At 48.6% G+C, this 24,882-nt stretch overlaps 1 protein-coding gene across 1 annotated transcript; it reads left to right on the forward strand.

The window, feature by feature from the left end:
* The first annotated feature begins 3,435 nt into the window (after positions 1-3,435).
* LOC120524833 (activin receptor type-1-like) lies at positions 3,436-23,231 on the forward strand. The gene is given in 12 exon segments (XM_039746612.1): positions 3,436-3,791; positions 15,092-15,325; positions 17,791-17,922; positions 20,145-20,351; positions 20,442-20,629; positions 20,717-20,816; positions 20,902-20,925; positions 20,928-21,047; positions 21,131-21,406; positions 21,913-22,110; positions 22,194-22,324; positions 22,848-23,231. Coding segments are annotated over 11 exon segments (1,560 nt in total). The 5' UTR covers positions 3,436-3,791; positions 15,092-15,279; the 3' UTR covers positions 22,986-23,231.
* The last annotated feature ends 1,651 nt before the right edge of the window (positions 23,232-24,882 follow it).

The raw sequence follows: 24,882 nt of genomic DNA on the forward strand, positions 1-24,882 counted from the left end.
GGTGCGAAGTCACTAAGCACAGAAAACAATCTCAAAGATTGCTCGAGTGAACTGCAAGGCACCATGGGATACCCTTCACCTTTCTAGTGCAGTACATGTGGAGGCTCAGCTTGAGCTCAGTGGTATACGATGCCTCACACGAGATTTGATTTTCTATAGAGGGTCCGGCAAAAAGCCTCACCTTCAGCCACTGATGGTTTAAAAATGGTGGGAACAGGCAGTCAACGGGTGTAAAAAGATCAACGACAAACACCGCGCCACCAAGTCAACCACCGTCATGATGCCAACTACCGACTGAAGGTGATCAACAAATGACTTTTTAAGTATAAAATGTAAAGTTCTGTCCTGCTGTGACGAGGTGTACGGGAAAGAATCACAGGCATTGGAAGCCCCCCACGGATGGAGCAGACCACAAAATCCTAAAACTGGAATAATTTTATTAGAGGGTGGCAAGTCGAGACACAACAGACAGACGAATTCTGCCCTCATTGGCTTCTTCTGTCGCATCACCCTCTGTTTCCCCCGGCAACACCCGAGGCTGACTAATGGTGCAGTACTACCAGGGCTGCTGGGATTTGTAGTCCATTTCAGTGGTGCCAAGTCACTAAGCACAGAAAACAATCTCAAAGATTGCTCGAGTGAATTGCAAGGCACCATGGGATACCCTCTGCCTTTATAGGGCAGTACCATGTGGTGATGGCCAGGTGGCCCCAGCCACAAAACACAAGGCACCCTGATATATCATTAACACTGGTAACAAACATCAAAAGGGCATCTGCACTCCTGCCATTGCAGCTGGCATTGGATTTTCAGCAGTTGGCCACGGCCTTGAGTTTCGCACTGAAATTGCGGACCTCGGCTGCTCCTTTGCCGGCTGCTCTTGAGTTGATGCAGGGACACGACTGACTATTTGTAAGATCAGAAAGGAGGCAGCTGTGGGAAACGCTTCTCTAGTCCTAATAAATAGCATTGTGACGTGAAAGACATCGCAGTGACGATCCGATACGCCAACATCGGCTCACGTAACACAGCACTGTCACAACTCTACATCAGCAGCAAGGCCTAACATCACAAGGGCCTCCTCATAAAATGGACTCAAATCGACGTCTACCATCGAGACTCCAAACGTTCCTATCGAACCCCCCCTAATCCTCAGTCGTTCTCCCAGATCCAGGCGTGTCAAGCTTGGTGTGTCAAACCCAAGAAGACCCCAAGCTGTTTTCACTGCCAAGGTACTCGAGTTAAGGGTCCTCTGTCACCTCTCTTACCAAGACTGCTCGGTCTGGCTGGGCGGCCATCTCAGGAGGTCCTCCAGTTTAGAAGTGTGGAGGCCACTCTGCTCCTAGTCCTCCCCAGATGTGTGTGCCCCTCGACACAATCCAAATCTCTCAGGGCCAAGCCTTGGACCTCATGGTTTGGTGTCGGCCCCCATTGGTGGACCTTCCTGAGACTGATGGTTGTGTGCCTTTCCTACTCAGTCCGGTCACTTGAACTGACCAAAGATGGACTCTAGACGTCTTCATGATGATCAGTCAAATCTGAGCCAAACTCCAAGTGTCCTAGCAAAGGGTCTAAGTACCTGATGTGAGATATGGCCGGCTGTTCATCCCGGCCAATACCCCCATGCCACTAGATGGAGCCCTTCCGGCAGCATGGAGGTGCCCCGAATTCCAGCAGGGCATCATGGACATTGGAGTTTTCCTTCTCAGCCCTGCTGGATACCATGGGGGCTGCAAGGGGACGCTGCAGGGAGGCTCAGAGACTTTTATTTGTCTTATAACCCGGAAGTACGTCCTGGTCACAGGGACAGAGGAAATGACGTACTTCCGGGGTGAAGAAAAGGAGTTTTCACCTGACCCGGAAGTGTTCAGAATCACATGGACTGAGGGATCAGAAGCACTTCCGGGTCCAGGACTTTAAAAGGACGATGGGAAACCCCAGCAGACTGAGCTGACTGCTGGGTGGATTGGAGGATTCTTGTTTATTGAGATTAGTTTATTGTTTATGAATATTGTGGAGTGGAGGGTGCTTTGTGCACATTATTATTATTATTATTATTATTATTATTATTATTATTATTATTATCCATCCATCCATTATCCAACCCGCTGAATCCGAACACAGGGTCACGGGGGTCTGCTGGAGCCAATCCCAGCCAACACAGGGCACAAAGCAGGAACCAATCCTGGGCAGGGTGCCAACCCACCGCAGATTATTATTATTATTATTATTATTATTATTATTATTATTATTATTATTATTATTATTATTCTAATAAATTCAATATCTGGACTTTTATCTGGTGTCTGGTGTCTGATCTGAGGGTTCAACGGGATGACAGTGCCCTCTATCTGTCACACAGATGACAAAGTGACATTTTAGTTTTTAATTTTAATACATTTGTAAAAAAAATCATTCTGGGGTATTGAGTGTTGCTTGACGAGGGAAAAAAATTGAATGAAAAGGATTAAAAGCACAAGGCTGTGACATAAGAAGATGTGACAAAAGTGACATTCTGAAGGTGCTGCAGACAAAGTGGACAAGTCGAAGGGCAAATCCCCTCCATCTTCTCGCTTAGTGACCTTTAGCAGGCCACATGTGAAGGGATTCTCTGAAAGGCGCTATATAACTGAGTTCCTGCTGTAAACTCCCAGACCCGCTGACAGCACGTCCCTCCCGCCATTGGCAGCACCGCACGAGCATTTGAGATTACGTATCTCAGAACAATGAACTTCACACCATGGCTGACCCCTAGAGCACCCCCACCCCAAAAAATAAAAACCCTCTCAGGGGGCCGCATTATTAAGCACGACAAGCTCCTTTCAACATTTTGGATGGGAAACGAGGCAGCCTGCTCCAAGTACAACAAACGGCGTCCTGGGTAGGCGGGCTGCCAGGACTAAGTGGCACCTCCTCATTAATGAGAGTTGGGGGGCGGGCATGTTGGACCAAGGGGTGACCCAGGAGAATAACATCCGCAACTGAAAAATCGTGCCAACTCTCCGTTAGGCATCCCGAATGTCATTAGGGTGCAGCAGCAAAATAGCGACTTTCACTGTTTCACTGCAGACCGAAATGAATTTTGTCATATAAGGTCTGGCCCGGCAGTCTCTATTCATATAGCGCCTTTCACTGCGGGTAGTAATGACTTCTGACATATTGTCAGTCGTCCCGTCGGGAGTGGACGCGGCCACCACGGGGTTAATCGGAGGAATGCCGCGCCGTGACCGACCGACGCACCGAAGCGCTTTTAATAAGGGTGGAAAGGAAGGAACTCAAAGCTGGAAAAGTCTGGCCGCCTGCCCACCAGGATGAGCCACTGGAGACTTTCAGAGAGCTGCATCCTCCACACCCCCGGACCCCCACACACCAAACAACACACACACACACACACACCTCCGTAAACGGGACGCACGTACAAAAGCGAGCGGCAACAGGAAGGGACTCGGAGCGCGTCCTCTCAGCACCAGGATCGGCAACGTCTGTGCAGCTCGCCGTTTGAGTCATCGAAATAGAAAAAAAAAAAACCAAAAAATAAAATATAGCGAAAGGGGGCTGCCTGCATATTTCGCAACGATCTCGGCCGGGCTCGACTCGTCATCCTCTGCCCTGCGTGGGAAGCCCACTGGCCGGTAATCAAAAATCGGAGAAGGAAGAAAACAAGAAGGAACAGAAGAAGAAGAAGAAGAAGAAGAAGGCGACACGATCTCCGCGTCGCTGTGAATCCCTCGATGTCCGGCCAGCTGATGGACCTCAGACGCGGCTGATACAACGCGCATCCCGAGCAGCAGGTAAGTAAGAAGACCGTCTGGAGTACTGGGCGGGGATGGGCGGGGTAGAGAAAGTCAAAATAGCGGCTTTCAGATGTAATTGGGGGAATGGCATGACAGAAGCACGTAACATCTCAAACCTGCTCGTCTGCTCTGGGGGTGGTGGGCAGACGGGCACGTGGGACGTCTAGGTGTATGCAAAGCCCCCCACCAACTATATCAGGTCCTTGTCTAAACCCCCAAACACCCCAAACCCCGATCACACCGAGTCATGTTTTCATGACAGGAATGTACGAGCCGGTTTAGGAGCATCAAACGCGAAGTGACACTCCGTCACATTTATGACGCTGTGTTGATGACAAAGGTGACTCCATCCTTAATTCATAATAAGTTTTGTAAAGGCGCTCTACTTAAGTGTGCTTCTAATGCCCAAGTCACGCTTCCTTTTTCTTGCTAGGAATTTGAGGACCCCCGCCCAGCCACTTAATGGCAGCGGTTCAAGTCAGTCACCCTGCAGCGGGCATTGCGCTATAAAGCGAGGCCAACTTCCTGTCGCCTCCTTCTCTAAAGGCGATCTTATAAAGTTACTAAAGTGCAACAAGTAACTGTATAGCCCACCAATGTGTGAGGGGGGATTAGCTCTGACCCCTTCGTGTGACCCTGTCAGGCTCCACTCTCCCTGGTCACCTCAGGGGAAGTGAAAGTGCAACTGCAAGTGACTCACAAGGCAAGCCGTGTGCGACACCCAGAGCCGCCCAGGGGTCCACACTTCTGGTGGACAGTACTCTCTGTTCTAGTCGATGGCTGCCAGCTGCTTCCTGAAGCCTGGCAAGCTGACCTAACCAGCTGTCCCGATCATCACTGCAGATGCTGGTCACTAGCCAGTCAAGACGACCCATGGCAGACCTGGATCTTTGGAGGGGGCGTCACGTCTAATAAGCACAGCAGATCTGTGACCCGTGCTGAGAAAAGGGAACTGGGTCACACGGCGCTCGAATTACCCTGCTGACAGCAAGCAGATCTCAGCTGTCAAAGGAAATTAGTCGGCAAAAGCAAAGCACAAGCGCGCAGCCCACCCCATCACCAAGATGGACACCAGCATGGGCACGACGACATGGCAGAGGGGGGAGCGTTGTCACTAAAATAAGACCACTGAGAACGTGGTGACTGATAGTGAAGAGACTCTTTAAAAATGAATTGATGGAAAGTCAGAAGGGCATTTCAGTCTGTACGTCTGAACAGTGCCAGTCGTAGTGCCCCAGCTGTCCTGCCATCACCATCTTTATAGATCAGGCATACCTGGCTGCCCATCAGTTGTCATCCTAAAGCTCAGGTATACATGGTGGTCCCAGTTTCACCATTATGGACTTGACTGTGCCAGCATCACCATTACAGAGTTCTGGTACATCCGGCTGTGCCAGCATCAACATTACAGAGCTGAGGTGCACCCAGCTGTCCCTGCACGATTTTGAAGCTCACGTACACCTGGCTGTCTTAGCGTCACCATTTGAAAGCTGATGCATGCCTAGCTGCCCCAGTGTCATTGCTACAGAGCTTAGGATCACACCAGCTTGTCCCATCATCAACTGTAAAGAGCTAATGTGCCCCTTGGCGGGCACAGCGTCACTATAGAAGAGCTCAGCTATTCATGTCTACCTGAACATTCCTATTATAGAGTGAACCCCAGTGGTCCCAGCATCATCATTAAAGAGCTCAAGTTTACTCCATCTGTCCCACCGTCACCAGTGTAGTACACATTGCTATCCAGGCATCACCATAATAGAGCTTAAGGACACTTGGCTGTCCCCATGTCACCATTTTGAAACTCAAGTACGTCAAATTGTCCCAGAATCATCATTATGGATCTTGGGTACACCTGGCTGTCCCACTGTCAACATTATAGAGATAATATAAACCCGGCTCTCCCAGTGTCACCATTATAGAGATAATATAAACCTGTCTCGTTATTCTGGTCACCTTTATTGTGGATGTAAACCTGGATGTCCCAGTGTCACCATTATAGGGCTCAGATTTACCCTGGCTGTCCTAGCATCACCATTATAGAGCTAATATAAACCTGGCTATCCCAGTATGACCATTACAGAACTCTGGTTTACCCTGGCTGTGCCAATGTCACCATTATAGAAATAATATAAATCTGTCTGTCTCCGTGTCAATATGACAGAGCTCAGCCTTTCCCTGGCTATCCCAGTGTCACCATTATAGAGATAATATAAACCTGTCTCGTTATCCTGGTCACCATTATAGTTGATGTAAACCTGAATGTCCCTGTGTCACCATTATAGAGCTCAGATTTACCCTGGGTGTCCTAGCATCACCATTATAGAGCTAATATAAACCTAGCTATCCCAGTATGACCATTATAGCACTCTGGTTTACTTTGGCTGTGCCAGTGACACCATTATAGAGATAATATAAATCTGTCTGTCTCCGTGTCAATATGACAGAGCACAGCCTTTCCCTGGCTATCCCAGTGTCACCATTACATAGCTAATATAACCCTGGCTATCCCAGTGTCACCATTACATAGCTAATATAACCCTGGCTATCCCAGTGTGACCATTATAGCACTCTAGTTTACCCCTCTTTGTGACAGTGTCACCATTATAGAGCTAATATAAACCTGTCTGTCTCTGTGTCACCATTACAGGGCTCAGGTTTATTCTGGCTGTCCCATTGTCACATTTTGGGTGTAAAGTACAATTGGCTGTGCCAGCATCGCATTTCTAGTTCTCAGATACTCTCGGCTGTGTCACTCAGTGTCATTACTATTGATCCTTGATACACCCAGCTGTCCTAGTGCCACCATTACACCTGGCTGCCCCAGTTCCATCATAACTGAGCTCATGTTTACCCCATCTTTTCCAGTGCCACCATTACAGACCTAATACATGCCTTGGCTGTTCAGGTATCACCATTAAAGAGTCGATGCCTGTCACAATTTCACAATTTTGGTGCCCACTTGTCACCCCCGGTACCCACAAGCCCATACCCATGTCATTTTTACAAAGTTTGATTCTTAGTGCTGTCACCACTGCCAAGCTTTGTGCCACATCGTTTCTTACCAATGTCACCAAGTACCTAGCCTAGCTACAGGGTCATCTGACATAAACCTTTCTCTGCTCCGAGTGTCACCAGTCCAGAGCTCCGTGGCACTTAAGTGATGTCATTCTGTCCTGTCATTGCTCTGTCACCAGTGTAGAGTGCAGCTCCTCTTGCCTGTCCCAATGTCACCAGTACTCAGTGTCATGATTGTTCCCAGCTGTCCCAGTGTCCTCCTATCCCACGCAGTGGCCAGCCAGCAGGCAGTCATGTGGGTTCCTCTGGATTGTCTGGGGTGGGGGTTGGTCTGCTGAAGTTGCCCCCCTGCTACCCTTTGGATGGCACTCAGCATTGCGTGACTTGCCTTCTGTCAAGCCGAGTCTAAACAATGTGGATTCCTCCTCCGGTTGCCGTGGCGACGGGCGTTTTCCCTAAGTGGCAGGAAGCTCTCACTGCAATATTTATGTTAAGAAAATGTTTGGACAACAAAATGAATGCGGAATCGGAGTCGGGGCCGACTGTGAGACTCCGCCAGCGCGGGGCAGACAGGACCCGTCTGAGAGGCTTGTTTTGCTCCCGCGTTTCCTCTGCAAATTAAAAGAATTGGCGTCAAATCCCAGGGTAGGCTACTGTGCAGATGGGAGCTGAGTTGTGTGGCGCCTGGCACCCAGACAGCCAGACCTGTTGTGAACTCTGAAGCGGGCACCAAGAGAAGCTGGCCCTGCCCTGTCCTCTAAGGTCCATGTGCTGTCCAGTCTTTCAGTCTGCCAGTCCCATACTTTGAGGCCTTGGGGTTAAGGTTGGCAGTGGTACCAGTTCAGTGGCATACATTGTGGGTCCCACTGTAAGAGACACACATGTGTGAACACCCTGTATGATGCCTAGGAGTCAAGGCACTATATAAGAAATGGGTATCCACTCAGTGGTCACTCCCACTGCCCTTCCATGTCCCCTGCATGCCCACTCTGCCCACTAGGGAGCCCTCTTGTGGCCACTTCTGGTCTCTGCTATTCTACCCTCGCACTTGGCCCCTCTGTTTAACTGAGCTGCTCATGCTCTGTCTGGCAGCTTCTGCACTGCTCACCCGTTGGCATCCATGCCCAGCATTAGGTCACAAGTGCTCTCTCCTCCATGCCACCAGCTCTCCTTTCTCTCCATCCATTCTTCTTGGTGCCGTTTTTGGCATCTTCTGTGAGGAGCACCCTTGAGTTCCAGTTACTTGACATGACTCTGCCCATCCTACCTGTGCCACTTTTACAGAGTTTAATTTTTAGTGCTGTCACCATTGCCAAGTTTTGTGTCACATTGTGGGCCAAACTCTCCATGGTCTGCTGCCTGCCACCATAAATTCTCTTCTCCCCTCTCTACATTCATCTGAGGGCCCTTGTGGTCCCAACCCCACACACTCTTTTTCTTGTGAGTCTTTGCACTTGAGTGAGAGGGCCATCCATGCCAGCGAGGTCTCTGGGCAGTGCCCCTCAGTCCTCTGAGCTCTCTACTCCTATGGTGGTCTCTTTGCCGGCCTGACTGAGTGAGCCCACCGTCATCTCCTTGTCGTCTCTTCCTGTGCCCATGACCAACTCGTTACCCCTCTCACTTTACTCCTATCAGTAAGCCCACCTGTGCTCCACTCCTCTGAGTCCCCATTTGCATTGTGAGCATAGTCTTCATCAGTAATATCAAGTGAGCTCCACCTTCCTCATCAAAGGAGTGCAGGTGCTGAAGGACACTTTAGGGTACAGGGGTGGCCCTCCGCTGCTCTGCCCCTCTCAGCTGAGTAACTCTCTCTCTCTCTCTGCTCTAGTAAGTAAGCCCCCCAGGGTCCGACCCGTCATTTTACTTGATGAGCTCACAGGAAATTTAATGGAAGGAATTATTAAGGAGAAGATTGTGCAGCTCAGGCGAGTACAGGACATGACATGGGGTCAGACGAGGGGGTCGTGTTTTACTAACAGGCTGGAATTCTATGAGGAAGATGATGTTATTGATCTGGATGGTCAGGTAGCATTTGATAAGATGCCACCTTAGAGTTGGGCATCAAACTAAAAGAAGTGGCAGTGCAGGGTGTGGTGGGTAGATGGGGGCAGAATTGGCTCAGACACAGGAAGCAGAGGGTGATGGGATTCGGAGCCTTATCAGAATTGGCTGACATTAAGAGTGGTGACCAGAAGGGGGCAGTGCTGGGGCTGCCGCTATGTAATATACATCATTGATTTAGATAGGAATATAAAGAACAAGCTGGTGAAGATGGCAAATAAGTGGATTGGCAGATAATCGAGAATCCATTGAACCATCACAGAGGGACTTGGACAGCAGACAGGCTCAGGCGGATATATGGACGATGAAATTTAATGTCAGTAAATGTAAAGAGTTACACATAGGAAGTCAAAATGTGAGGTTTGAATACACAATGGGGGTCTGGAAATCAAAAGTCCACCTTATGAGAAGGATTTAGGAGTCATAGTGGACTCTAAGCTATCGACTGTCAGTCAGTGTTCAGAAGACATTAAGAAGGCTAACAGAATGTCAGGTTATATAGCGCCTTGATGTGTGGAGTACAAGTCACAGGAAGGTCTGCTTAGGCTTTATAACACACTGGTGAGGCCTTATCTGGCTATCCTGTGGTCAGTTTATGACTCCATAAAGACACAGCAGCACTGGAGAAAGTCCAGAGAAGAGCGACGAGGCTGATTGAGGGTGCAGCGATGAAGAGGATACCTGACTGATGTGTTTAAAATGATGAAGGAAATCAGTCCAGTGGATCAGATGGTGACTTTAAAATGAGTTCATCAAAAACATGGGGACACAGCTGGAAACTTGTGAAGGGAGAATGTCACACAGACGTTAGGAAGTTTGTCTTCACGCTGAGAGCCACAGCCACGTGGAGTAAGAGACCAAGTAGTGTGGTGGGCAGGAGGATTTTAAGGACAGTCACAACTTGATTGATGTTATTTTAGAAAAGTTAAGTGGCAAGGACTGGTGAGCTTTGGTGGGCTGAGTGGCCTCTTCTCGTCCCAACTGTTCTCATGACTAAGCCCTTTCTCTCTCGTGCCAGACACACGGCTCGCGCTCTTTCTCAATGAAGAGTGGATTCTCTTGTCTCTCTCCGTTTCTGCTCACTCGATGAAGTCCTGACTTTCGCTGTGTGACCCACCTTTTGTGAGCGCCTCTCTGTCATCTATCTATCTATCTATCTATCTATCTATCTATCTATCTATCTATCTATCTATCTATCTATCTATCTATCTATCTATCTATCTATCGTATAGCGCCTTTCATATCTATCTATCTATCTATCTATCTATCTATCTATCTATCTATCTATCTATCTATCTATCATATAGTGCCTTTCACACTATCTATCTATCTATCTATCTATCTATCTATCTATCTATCTATCTATCTATCATATAGCGCCTTTCATATCTATCTATTTATCTATCTATCTTTCTATCTATCTATCTATCTATCTATCTATCTATCTATCTTTCATATAGCACCTTTCATATCTATCTATCTATCTATCTATCTATCTATCTATCTTTCATATAGCGCCTTTCATATCTATCTATCTATCTATCTATCTATCTATCTATCTATCTATCTATCTATCTATCTATCTATCTATCTTTCATATAGCGCCTTTCATATCTATCTATCTATCTATCTATCTATCTATCTATCTATCTATCTATCTATCTATCTATCATATAGCGCCTTTAATATCTATCTATCTATCTATCTATCTATCTATCTATCTATCTATCTATCATATAGTGCCTTTCATATCTATCTATCTATCTATCTATCTATCTATCTATCTATCTATCTATCTATCTTTCATATAGCACCTTTCATATCTATCTATCTATCTATCTATCTATCTATCTATCTATCTATCTATCTATCTATCTATCTATCTATCTATCTATCATATAGCACCTTTCATATCTATCTATCTATCTATCTATCTATCTATCTATCTATCTATCTATCTTTCATATAGCGCCTTTCATATCTATCTATCTATCTATCTATCTATCTATCTATCTATCTATCTATCTATCTATCATATAGCGCCTTTCATATCTATCTATCTATCTATCTATCTATCTATCTATCTATCTATCTATCTATCTATCATATAGTGCCTTTCATATCTATCTATCTATCTTTCATATAGCACCTTTCATATCTATCTATCTATCTATCTGTCTATCTATCTATCTTTCATATAGCCCTTTCATATCTATCTATCTATCTATCTATCTATCTATCTATCTATCTATCTATCTATCTATCTATCTATCTATCTATCATATAGCACCTTTCATATCTATCTATCTATCTTTCATATAGTGCCTTTCATATCTATCTATCTATCTATCTATCTATCTATCTATCTATCTATCTTTCATATAGCCTTTCATATCTATCTATCTATCTATCTATCTATCTATCTATCTATCTATCTATCTATCCTTTCATATCTATCTATCTATCTTCATATAGCCTTTCATATCTATCTATCTATCTATCTATCTATCTATCTATCTATCTATCTATCTATCTATCTATCATATCTTTCATATCTATCTATCTATCTTTCATATAGTGCCTTTCATATCTATCTATCTATCTATCTATCTATCTATCTATCTATCTATCTATCATATCATATAGCGCCTTTCATATCAATCTATCTATCTTTCATATAGCGCCTTTCATATCTATCTATCTATCCTTTCATATCTATCTATCTATCTATCTATCTATCTATCTATCTATCTATCTATCTATCTATCTATCTATCATATAGTGCCTTTCATATCTATCTATCTATCTATCTATCTATCTATCTATCTATCTATCTATCTATCTATCTATCTATCTATCTATCTATCTATCTATCTATCTATCTATTTTTGTCCTTTTACATTTTATTCATTTTATTTGAATCAAACAACAATCCATACAAGCAATTCAAGTTTAACAAAACGTCTTCCTTAGGTGGTCCCATGAGGAGACCATCACAGTAATCTAGGCGACTCAAAACAAAAGCGTGAATTCATTGTTCAGCGCCCCGTAGAGGTAAAGGCGGCCTAACAAGTGAACTGACGCAGTCCTCGTAATCTGGCTGATTTGTGATTTCAAGTCCGCCATTTCCCCCTAAATTCTTCACCTCCGCCATGACCTTTAACCCTTAGTGATCAAGTCGATTTCTAATCCCCTCATTCTGTCCGTGTTTGCCAATCACTAAGATTTCTGTTTTTTTATTCTTATTTATTAAGAGAAAGTTACGACTCCTCCAATCAGAAATGCGGCTAAGACGTTAGATCAGAGAGCGGAGAGCATCAGGGTCATCAGGCGCTCGTGATACATAAAGTCGCGTGTCGTCTGTGTAGCCCACCTTGTGCTAACAGAAGTACAGAGACCAGAACAGACCCTTGTGGTCCGCCACATACAATATCAGGGGTCTCCGTAGTACAGTCAGCACAACTCACAGAGAACTTTCCAAGTGTAACCAATTTAAGACCCTGCCGGAGTAGCCCACCCACTGTCTAAAGTGACTCATAAGAATATGGTGGTCTGTGGTGTCCAATGCTACACTCGGATCTCAGAGGACGAGGACAGACAGACGGCCACCGTCCACGTGAAGTACCGACTACTTTCACCAGCGCCGTTTCTCTACGGTGGTTTGTTCTTAAACTCGTCGAGAAGAGAAGGCCAAGTCGAGTAATCACTGAGCGGCGTCACGACGGCATTTTCTAGAATGTCACTTAACAAAGGCAGGTCAGGAATCAAAGATGGGGGGGTCGAGATGACGGTCAGGGAAGACCCCCCCCGTATGTAATGATGAGTTCTCTACGTCAAGCGCACCCTCGATGAACTCATCAGGGTCGAGGATGCCATTTTGTCAGTTGAGTCCCCCTTCTCTCTCACACCCGCTCACTCCTCACATCAGTAATGCCCCCTGCATTCGATGCCCACTCTCTTTCCGTTTTTCTTGTTCTTGTCTGTACTGAGGTGGCTCGGCCTTGCCAGTCTAACCATTTTTTTCTCGTCTGACCTGACCCACCCACAGCCCCTCTTGTCTCTATCCATTAAGCCCCCCCACCCCGATGACTAAAGCCGCACCTGTCACCCCTGCTGTGGGACCCCTTGGCACGGCTCCTTCCACGTTTAAGCGAGTGGGTCACTCCTTGTCCAGATCTGCACACTTGAGTAGACCCAGCTTTTCTTTTTTTTCCCCATGGCTGAGTGTGAAACAAGTCACCCCTTCTTCATCCTCAGTCCACCAGGACCCTCCTTCCCAAACCTCTCAGCTGCTCTCTCTCTGTCTTCCATTCACCTTCATCTTCTACTTATTGTCAGGTGGGTCCTCCTCCTCCTCTTCTCACGTCTTCTCCTGTCCTCGTTGCCCCAGTTGTCTGAAGCCCCCCTTTGACGTCTCCCGTTCCCTCATCCGGTGACTAAGATCTCCCTGGTCGCTCTCTTCCTTGAGGAGTAAACCCTCCTCGTTCTCATGCCCTCGATGTGACTAACTTCCCTCTTCTCTCTGGTCACTCTTGCTCAGGTGACGATGCCGTCCCACTGTCACTTTGTTTTTTCCTTGACGGTGTCAAATGATGAGATGAGAGAGCCAGAAAAAGGTTCAGGGCAGCCCCCGTATCCTCAAAACCCGGCTTCAAATCGGAAAGTTGGTCGTGCAAACGAACAGGACTGACTTGAATGAGGCAAAGATGGCGGCTTTAAAGGAAGGCAAAGGAAGTGATGTCATTTGGGGGGGCGGGACCAGAAGTGAAGTCATCGGGGGCGGGCGGAATTTCCCGTAACTGGTCTGCAGTGGAAAGAGAGAAAGGATTAGCTCACTGCGCCACCCTCTGGTCTGGCGTGGAATTGTCCTCATTTGAGCCCTTTTAGTGGCCTCCCATGCACACGTATGTGACACCCGGGTGTTCGACGTCTTCTCCCTGCTCCTGTCCTCCTGCACTCTCTGGTCTCTCGACTCCACGACGCACTTCATCTGCCAACTAATATTTGTGCTTAGCGCCCCATAACCTATCAGGGGCAAAAGTGTTCGATTTGTCAAACATTTAGATCTCCAGCTCAACGTTTTAGGGCCCCCCAGATACCAAAATCGATGGGTGTGTGTGTGTGTGTCACAGCGTCTGGAGCTAAAACAGCTGGAAGGAAAAACACCAAACTCGAAACTTCAGGCTGTGATTAGATGACGATGAGCCAAATTGTGCAATAGAAAGGGGTCCTCAAGGGGGACCCTCAAATACCGGAATTCTGCCACGAATTAGGAATCCTTCTCGTCCATTGCTATCGTAACGGCCGTTATAATGATGATAATTAAAGGTACATAATTATTGAACTGTCTGTCGGATAGTTTGGGTCCTCACCTGGTTTCGAGGGCACCTACTGACGTACACCTCCGAGTTTCTGGTTGATCAGGTGACTTATCCCGCCGTATCTCCTCTCCGCTCAAAGTCCTCCTGTTCTCGATGTCCGCCGTCTCTCTCTTGTCCCCCTTCACCCTCCCCTTCCATTTGCCGACTAATGGGTGAGTCACATCGTCTCTCGATTCCGCCCTACTGTGTCGTCCATCAAGTTGTTTTCCGCGAGTCCTCGAGGTCCGCTCAGATAAGTTCCGCTTTCTTTGGTCTCTCGACTCAACGACGCACTCCATTTGCCACCTAATATTTTTGCTGTGTGCCCCCCCCGCCACCATTACCTATCGTCTATGGGGGAGGAGCGAAAGCTTTTGATTCGTCAAAAATTTCCATCTTCGGTTTTTGATGGATGTCGACATGTTAGGGTCCCCCGATACTGAAACCATCGATGTCGCTCGATGATGACATTCTGTCTGTCTGTCTGTCTGCCTGTCTGTCTGTGTCTCACAGCTTCTTGAAGACGGTCTGGAGCTAAAATAGCTGCTCGGCAGAACACCAAACTCCAAACTTAAGTCTGTCATCACGCAAAAGAGAAAGAGGGACCCTCAAATACTGGAATTCTGCAATGAATTCTGAATTCTTCTCGCCAGTTGCCATCGTAACGACCTACTTAATGATCATAAGTAAAAGTAACGAATTCCTGAGATGTTCTAGAATAGTTGGGTACTCTCCTGGTTCTGAGGGCACCTACTGACGTTCACGTCCAAATTTTTTGGTTGCCGTATCTCCTTCTCAGAATCCTCCGTTTCTCGATGTCCACCATCTTTATCTTATTCTCCTTTACCTCCTCACCTCCAGATGTTCCCGAGGGTCTTCTGCAGTCGTTAGTTGCCTTTCTAGCAATCCAGCGGGCCGATTCTGTCAGAAAGTCTTTTTGGTCTTCCGGACCTCAACTTGTCCTCCACCATCAAGCCGCCATTTCTCAATAACATGACAAACTGAGAACACGGCCGCCTTCTTGTCACCTTCCTTTGGCTATCTAATGGATGAGTTATGCCCTCCGCTGTCACATCGTCACCATTTCTCAGACAGGTGAGGACCATCATCTCTCGACCCCACCCTACTGAGTAAGCTCTGTGACGTCCATCAAGTCATTTTCCTCAAGTCAGCTCCTCCTGTCCTACGATGTCCACTCGCTTTCCCGACTCCGTCACCTTCTTCTCCTCTTTATGCTCCCTTCTCTGCTCAATAAGCTCGTCTTCCTCATGGAGTAAGCCCTCCATGATCTCATCTTCTTGTACATTTCTGAGTAGGTCCTCCCATTCTTGATGTCCTCTCTCCATCCTCTTTGTGCTCAAGGACAGAGGCAGGCAAAAGTGTGGACCCCCTGTCTTAAAATGTGAACAGCAGAAGGTGGTCTGGTCACCACAAGGCGTCACATTCCTTGAAGATCTGACACCAGATTACATTTCTATTTACTGTCCTTCAGAGGTACAAAATACCAAAAACCAAAAAAAATTGAAGCAAAAGTTTGAGCCCCCTGACATGCTCAGTACTTAGTAGGACCCCCTTTGTCGAACTTGTAAACGCTTTTTTGTGGCCCAAGTCATTCAGTTCTCACTTGGGGTCTTGTCAACCACTCGTCCCTCCAAAAGTCTTTTAACTCTATGAAATTCTTGGGCCGTCTTGCCCGCACTCCACAGATCTTCAGTAATGTTCAGGTTGGGGGGCCATCAGCTTGCAACACCTGAGGTATCCCATTGTAGATTGTAAGGTGTGTTTCAGGTCTTGTGGTCTTGTTGTAGGACCCATCCAACTTTATAACAGATGGTGTGATGTTTGTTTCCAGAACGTTCTGATATTTCTTTGACCCCATCCCTCCCTCCACCGATGACGTGTCCCCTGTGCCACTGGCTGCCACCCAAACCCACAGCCTGATTGAACTGGCGCCATGTTTCATAGTTGGAGTCATTGTTCTTTTCCTGGAGTCCGCCCCCTCTTTGATCTCCAAACACACCTTTGCTGTCTTTGGCCACAAAGTTCTCTTAGGACCCCAGTGGTCCACAGGACTTGTTTTCTGAATGCCTCAGGCTGTTGAGATGTTCATTTGTGAATTTTGTAGTGAGGATGCAGAAGAGGTTTTCTTCTGCTGACTCCACCGTGAAGGTCACATTCGTAGAACAGCGGACCACCACTCCAGAGTCTGCTACATCTTCCTGGAGGTCTTTTGAAGTCATTAGTTGCCTTTCTAGCAATCCAGAGAGCCGTTCTGTTAGAAAGTCTTTTTGGTCTTCCAGACCTCAACTTGCCCTCCACTGTCAAGCTGCCATTTCTCAATAACATGACGATCTGAGGAAACGGCCCCCTGAAAACACTTTGCTGTCTTCTTGTCTCCTTCTCCTGCTTTGTGGCCATCAGTTCTTTGATGGCAGCTGCTTAAAGGAGCCCCTGGCTGCTGATTGTGGTTTCAAGGTTTGAAGGGTCTGAGAATTTAAACAGCATTGACATTTGCATCACCGGTGACTGTGAACAAAGCCATAGTCCTGATGAGCTAATGAAGGTCTGAGACCACCTTGAGCTCAAATATCTGGGGGTGCCCAGACTTTTGCACGCCACTCTTTCCACTCCTTCAAAAGCAAAAACCCAAACAGAAGTGTGCCATCGTCTTGAACTCGATGCCTTGTGCTGATCAGCTCATGTTTGAAGACGGGGTGGGGGTTGCCAGACTTTTGCACACCACTCTACCTTCTTCTGTAACATCTGCTCTCGACTGAGTGGGGGTCCCCCTTCTCTTTGTCCTCTCATCTAATGGTTGTTCTCGATCAGTAAAGCCCCCCTGTGACTACCTGGGTAAGTCCTCCTGCCCTTGATGTCCTCCCTTTTTCCCAGATGTGCCAACTCCCATTGTTCTCTCCACTACCTCAATCCCCTCTGCCCCACACTGTTCTTCTTCTCCTCCTCCTCTTCTCTCCTCTCCATTATTCATTGCCTACTCATTCTCAGAGACCACCACTCCCCTTTCATTGTTCTCTTTTTCGCTCTGTCCATAGTTGAGTACGTCCCCCCTTACTTCCCTGCTGGCCGTCTGGCCTCTCTGCCCTCATCCCCGGGTCATTCCAGCTTCCAGCCGGGGCTTATTAATTGTGCGTTCACCGGAGCGCCATTGTTTTCAGCTTCCTGTCGTGGACTGCGGCAGTGGCGCTCTTCTCAAAGAATGTCTTTGTTGTTCTTGGCAGTGGGCTGACAAAAAAATTGTTTTTGGTTTTGAATTTCAAGAAAGTTAATGTGGAACCCCCCCCCCGATGTCAACAGTAGACCGCCACATCCTGTCCAGGGAGTGGGGAGTTTGGAATCTTCTTAAATTTTACCAGATGTTCCTGTCATGACAGAGCCGTGCATTCTGGGAAGGCAGCAGGGCGAGTTCTGCATGTGCTGACTGCGGGTCCAATCTTCTCGCCTCTCAGATCGGAGAAGACACGGGAAGGAGACCACCTCGCCCTCACTAATCCTCCTCTCCCCCCCCCAATCCCATCCCTTCAATCCCTACGTTTGAACAGGGGGGCTCCCATCTCGACTGACGCAACGAGGTCCCCCCCCGAGGTCCTCTCCTCGGGTGACAGACATGTCGGCCAGGCTGATCTGCGCACTTCTTCCCATCCTGCTGAACCCGACGCATGCCCAGCATGCAGGTAAGCCACCTGAGGGGACAGACGTTACACGGTGGGCCGCACTCGGGGTCTGTGGCAGCGGTGGTCACCTCCATGGCCTTCCCTCCACATTTGGTTTCACTTTGGAGAGACTCTTAGTCCATCTTCAGTGTCCGGGGCGGGAGGGAGGCCTGGGGGGCTTCTGGAGGGGGCACAAACTCAGATGACTGGGCATATTATTATAGTGACCGAATAAACACCCCGATGACCTTCGGCTTAATGGCTGGACACAGGCCTCCTAGCCCTGGAGTTTAATGACCACACAGTGATGACCGGACATGGCCTGTGGGTTAGCAGCAGAAGTCGCTGCGACTGGACATATTCACTAAAGACTGGCCAGAGACTGAAGTGACAAGACCACCAGACACCTCAGATCTTGACCAGTTGGTTAGTCAGAAGATGAACATGGATTAGTGACAGAAATATGTGTGACACCACTGGACAGGCACTCCATGATGACCCCCGTTGTAACGGCCAGACACATCAGGTCCTGGTATGCTAAGTTAGTGAGATGATGACCACCCTGGTGACTGTTGGTATTATAATGACTGGACACACTGACCACACAAAGGTGACCAGACACGCTTGTTCATTGCCTGTAAGTTAGTGAGAGAATGACCATCCTGATGAGCTTTGGGTTAGTAACTGGACAACAGTTGACATATGTGTGACACGACCTGCAGTTTGGTGGCTCAGTGCTCACCTCTTTTAACACAGCAGGACACAGTCAATCTGTGGGGGTCCCAAAACACTGGGCACTGGCGACTGGGCATTCATTCTGGACTTGTAAGTTAGTGGTTCGGATTCCTGCCCTGCTGAGCTTTAGCTTAATGACCTGGGGGCAGACTGGCATATGACAGGACCGGGCATACTTGCTCTTGGCTCTTAGGTTGGTATCTGAATGCGCAACCTACTGGTACCCCCACTGGAATGACTGGGCACATTGGCTCTGGGCTTGTAGATCAGTGGCTTTAATGACCACTCTGATGACCTTTGACTTAATGGCTGGACACAGACTGACATTGGATGTGACAAAACAGCCTACTGACCTCTGGCTTGGTGACCGTGAGGTGCAGTGACCACACACACCTGACTGGACACACTTGCTAAAGTCCTGAAGGTTGATGGATGAATCCGAACCCTGCTGACTTGTAATGACTGGACACAAGTTTGGGTGATGAGGCCACTGGACTTTTGATGGTCCTAATAAGTGGACACCTCACCCTTCCATCCAGGCACCTCACATGGTCCTAATAGCTGGATGCCCCTCAAGCTTCTTGCAGCCCTGACTGCTGGTGATCCTAATGGATTGGTGCCCCCCATTTCTTATGGCTCAGGCCATTGGTGGTCCTAATATGTTTTTGCTTCCACAACTTGCTTTTGATCCTATTGGCTGGACAAACCACCCAAACCCCCAACTCAAATTTCCATGGTTGAGGTGTCTAGTGGTTCTAATAGTTTCAAGTTCCTTATGGCCCTTGTGTGCTGGTGGTCCTAATGGATGATGACCCCCCCACCCCCACCCCATCACTTTCTTGTGGCCCAGGCCACTGGTGGTCTTAATAGCTGGTCAACCCCCAACTCAAATTTCTCATGGCTGAAGATTCCAGTGGTTCTAATGGTTTCAACTTCCTTATGGCCCTGGTGAGCTGGTGGTCCTAATTGATGATGACACCACCATGCACTTTCTTGTGGTCCAGGCCGCTGGTGGTCCTAATGTTCAACCCCCAACTCAAGCTTCTCATGGATGAAGTTTCCAGTGGTCCTAATGATTTAATGCATTTTGAGTTCCTTATGGCCCTGGTGTGCTGGTGGTCCTAATGGATGATGACCACTCCGACCACACACACACCTTCTGTTGGCCTTAACTGCTGGTGCTCCTAATGGCTGGTCAACCACCAAACTCAAGTTTCTCATGGCTGAAGCTTCCAGTGGTCCTAATGGTTTAACATATCTTGAGTTCCATATGGCCCTGGCTGCTGGTGGTCCTAATAGATGATGCCCTCTTCCCCCCAACTTTCTTTTGGCCTTAGCTGCTGGTGGTCCTAATGGCTGGTCAAAACCACACACTTTCTTTTGGCTCTAATGGCTGGGCATCCTCCCAGGTTCTCATGCCCTTAATGACCGTTCTCGCTGGTGGTCTTTATAGCTGGACATGCCATCCCACCATCTCAGATTTGCTTCTTCTTCTTCTTCTTTTGCAGACGAGATCGAGTGCCACTGCTACACCCCCACGTGTAACACAACCTGCTTCGGCTTCAGGTGCTTCGCTTCAGTGGACAACGGGGTCCACCAGAAGGGCTGCCTGAACAAGGAGTACAGCCGGCAGTGCTTTGGGCCGAAGGTCCAGACCTTTGCCATTCAGTGCTGCAACGTGTCCTTCTGCAATGCCCACGACGTCGTCATCCCCAGTAAGTGCCATCTCGGTGACTGAGCCCCTCATGTCAGGGGTGCCCTACTGCCCGCCGACGTCTTCACCGTTTCTCCCATCTCTTCGACAGCCGCCAAGCCACCGGTCGACATGCTGCTCCTCAGCACCCTCATCCCAGTGGCGGTCCTCGTCCTGCTGATCCTGGGGGTCCTGCTCTACAGACTGCGCCTCCGGGGCAAGCAGAAGGGCCCGAGCGAGCAGGAGCACAAATGTCTGGAGGTGGTGGGCACGCCCAGTGCCGGGGACAGCAGCCTGGGGGTAGGTGAGTGGGAGGGGGGGCCCGGATGGACTGCTCAAGATCCCGGCTGATGCCCCCCCTTGCTTGTTCTTCTTTGTCTCTCCCAGGACATGTTCAGCGAGTTCCTCACCTCGGGCAGCGGCTCCGGTCTGCCATACCTCGTTCAAAGGACGGTGGCCAGGCAGATATCCCTGGTGGAATGTGTAGGTAAGCCGAGGTGACCCGCCGACCGATTGCATCCCCAGTGCCCACTCGGCTGGCCGACTCACCTGCCCGCTGTCTCTACCCACAGGGAAAGGCCGATACGGTGAGGTGTGGCGGGGACGTGGATGGGAGAGAACGTGGCCGTCAAGATCTTCTCATCCCGCGATGAGCAGTCGTGGTTCAGGGAAACAGAGATCTACAACACGGTGCAGCTGAGACATGACAACATCCTGGGTGAGCCCCCCAAGGTGGGTTTTGGGTGGGCCATCTCCCGCCCGGCACACCTCCGCTCAACTGCTCGCTCCCATTCTCTGCAGGCTTCGTGGCTTCGGACATGACGTCCAAGAACTCGAGCACCCAGCTGTGGCTCATCACGCACTACCATGAGAACGGCTCACTCTACGACTACCTGCAGCACACGGCCGTGGACCCCAAGGGCTGCCTGCGCTTCTGCTTGTCCATCACCTGCGGCCTGGTCCACCTGCACACCGAGATCTTCAGCACGCAGGGCAAGGCGGCCATCGCCCACCGCGACCTCAAGAGCCGCAACATCCTGGTCAAGAAGAACAGGCAGTGCTGCATCGCCGACCTGGGTGAGGGCAGCTATGGGGTGGTCTTGGTGGTCTGGTGGGCTTCGGGGAGTCCAGGTAGAGCCACTGAGGGACGTTTTCCACTGGAATTAAGAGTGGACCTTGCGTTTTAGGGGTCAATGGCCATAAAAGTTCATCCAGTCCAGGACAGGACTTGTGATAAGTGAGTCTGATGGACCAGCTCAGCGTAGCCACACTGGAGTCCAGTAAAGACACCACTGGACAGAGCTGGCTGGTCTCCAGTCACCTGATGGACTCCCAGTATGAACGTCTGCCAGGCAGAAGGAGAGTCCATGGAGGGCAGTTGGTCTACTGTAGGTCCAGCTGTTTGTGGTCAGTGCCCACCAAGAGATGGTGCCGTCTCGTGTGCTCAGCACCTGATGGTGGTGGTGGTCCTTAGGGTGTCTCATGGGTTAGGGAGACATTTCAGTGTCCTCTCACCGAGGAGGAATTCCAAAAGCCCACTGCAGGGAAGACCACTGACTTTTTTCCCCCTTGCCCCTCCGCAGGCCTTGCCGTCATCCACTCGGAGCTGACGGACTCCCTGGACATCGGGAACAACCCGCGCGTCGGCACCAAGCGCTACATGGCCCCCGAGGTGCTGGACGAGACCATCCGCACGGATTGCTTCGAGTCCTACAAGCAGACGGACATCTGGGCGCTGGGACTGGTCATGTGGGAGATCGTGAGGCGCACCTTCATCAGCGGTAAGGGGGTCTGGCCCAATTGGGGGGAGGGGGTCGGGTCCACCTGGATGACTTGCTGCTCACTGGGCCCTTCTTCACTGCAGGAATCGTGGAGGACTACAAGCCACCCTTCTATGACAAGGTGCCCACCGACCCGAGCTTCGAGGACATGAAGAAGGTGGTGTGTGTGGACCAGCAGAGGCCCACCATCCCAAACAGGATCTACTCGGACAGCGTAAGGGGGGCGGGGTGTGGATCACATGTTTGTGTTGTGTGTCACATGTTGGTGTGCCATGTGTTTGTGACATGGGCCTGTGTGTGTCACACGTGTGTGTGTGTGTGTTGTGAGTGCATGACGTACTTGTTTGTCACGAGTGTGTCAAATGTTTGTGGGATTCTATGTCTCTGTTGTGGGGCTGTATGTGTGTGTGTGTGTGTGTGCGTTGTGTGTGTGTGTGTATGTGTGTGTGTGCGTGTGTGTTGTGTGTGTGTGTGTGTGTGTGTGTATGTGTGTGTCCGTGTGTGTGTGTTGCCCCCTACAGGCCTGCACTTGTCTTCTGTGAGGTGTCACATGACTGACTGCGGCATGTGTGGTATTTGTATGTATGCAGGTGTCACAGTGTCACACGTCCCATCTGTTTGTGTCCCTCATGTGTGTGTGTGTGTATCACGTCACCAGTTCCGTGTGTCATCGGTGTCCCCTGCTAGCCGAGGCCCCACCCACCACAGCTCAGGATGCCCTCCTTTCTCTCCTGCAGATATTAACGACCATCGCCAAGATCATGAAAGAGTGCTGGCACCAGAGCCCATCGGCCAGACTGACTGCCCTGCGCATTAAAAAGACCCTCTTCAAGCTGGACGGCTGCCAGGACAGTCACCTCAAGGTGGACCCCTAGGCCCCCGCGTCACTTGTATGTTCGAGTGATGCCCCGGTGAGCAGGCTGCCCCTTTCTCACTCCGTCGCCGGTCAGTGCTGTCCTTCTCATCATATGGACGTGGCCCGCTGAGGACTATGGCGCTCCTTCCGCAGGGGTCTCTTGTTGCCCACTCTGCAGACCGGAGGCCATCAGCTGCGTCACTTTTGGGTTTTTTTCACTTTCTGGGATTCTTCAATAAATTGCACTTCATTGAAAAAAAAAAAAGTCGGTGGCGTTACTTAGCGGACTTGCCAGCTGACCGCCGAGTGGACACAGGGTGACGGCCACAGCAGGAGACGATGCAAAGCCAGAGGGGGACGTCAAACAAACAGCAGGTGGCGACAGAGAGCACAGTCTATGCCAGCCTCTGTTTACATTACCACTGAGGTGGTGCCAGAGTCACTCACAAATGGGGGGGGGCATGGTGGAGCGGGGGTCTTCAATTAAAGAGGGCCGTCAGAAAAATTAGTCACTCGGGCAAAGATGAAGTTAAAAAGTGGACGGCCGCCTTTGTGCTTAGCAGAACTGTATATGAGAGAGCAGCTTAGAGGAACTGTGTGTCTGGGTGGGCCGTCACCCGTCTGTCCAGACATCCATCCTGTGTGTTAAGAAGAAGAAGAAGAAGAAGAGGAAGATCACATTCAATTCTTCTGTTTCTCAAATTCCTTTAATTTAATTAAAACTGGCCGTTGGGGAGAAAGCCAATCCCAGCAGCTCTCGGCACAAGGCAGGAATCAACCTGCTTGGGACAGCAGGGGACACTCACCCACAAAACAATGAGTCTTTAGTGACAGAGAGACAGGGGGCTAGGAAAGGTGCTATATAATAGATAGAAGGGAAAGGCTCTATAAATATGTCATAGAAAGCCAGATAAATAAACGTGAGGGGCAGCGTGCTGTGTAACGGAGGAAGGCACAGATGTGGAAGGTACGATATAACAGGGTAAGACTGATACAGAGATGTGAAAGACGCTATATGATAGATAGATAGATAGATAGATAGATAGATAGATAGATAGATAGATAGATAGATAGATAGATGTGAAAGGCACTATATAATAGATAGATAGATAGATAGATAGATAGATAGATAGATAGATAGATAGATGTGAAAGGCACTATATAATAGATAGTTAGATAGATAGATAGATAGACAGATAGATAGATAGATAGATAGATAGATAGATAGATAGATGTGAAAGGCACTATATAATAGATAGTTAGATAGATAGATAGATAGATAGATAGATAGAAGTGAAAGGCACTATATAATAGATAGATAGATAGATTGATAGACAGTTAGATAGATAGATAGATAGATAGATAGATAGATAGATAGATAGATAGATGTGAAAGGCACTATATAATAGATAGATAGATAGATAGATAGATAGATAGAAGTGAAAGGCACTATATAATAGATAGATAGATAGATTGATAGACAGTTAGATAGATAGATAGATAGATAGATAGATGTGAAAGGCGCTACATAACATATATGAATTCACAATATTAAAGCTATTTTAGACACATGTCCACCTGATTCCATGACAGCCTTTTCGAGGTCCACCTTCATTGTCACTGGGGTTCCCCTTTCAGGCCTCCTCTTGCCAAACAGAACATGAGTGCCCAGGTAGGCATTTGCTGCGGATACCCCGGAGAGGTAAGCTTTGTGCCCGCGGGTGATTCTTCACACTGAGAGCCCAGGCCGGAGACCAGTGAAAGTTGGGCAGGTTGAGGACCAGGTGGTCATGTTGGAGCGTTAGCATGACCCTCCACAGGGTGTCTTTGCGGGTAATGACCCCCCTCATATTTCTTTTTGCTACTCATAAGGGGCTGCTGTATGTTTCATTAATTAAGACAATGGATGAAGGTGA

The sequence above is a fragment of the Polypterus senegalus genome, chromosome 3 (genome assembly GCF_016835505.1).
Source record: "Polypterus senegalus isolate Bchr_013 chromosome 3, ASM1683550v1, whole genome shotgun sequence".
Classification (NCBI taxonomy): domain Eukaryota; kingdom Metazoa; phylum Chordata; class Cladistia; order Polypteriformes; family Polypteridae; genus Polypterus; species Polypterus senegalus.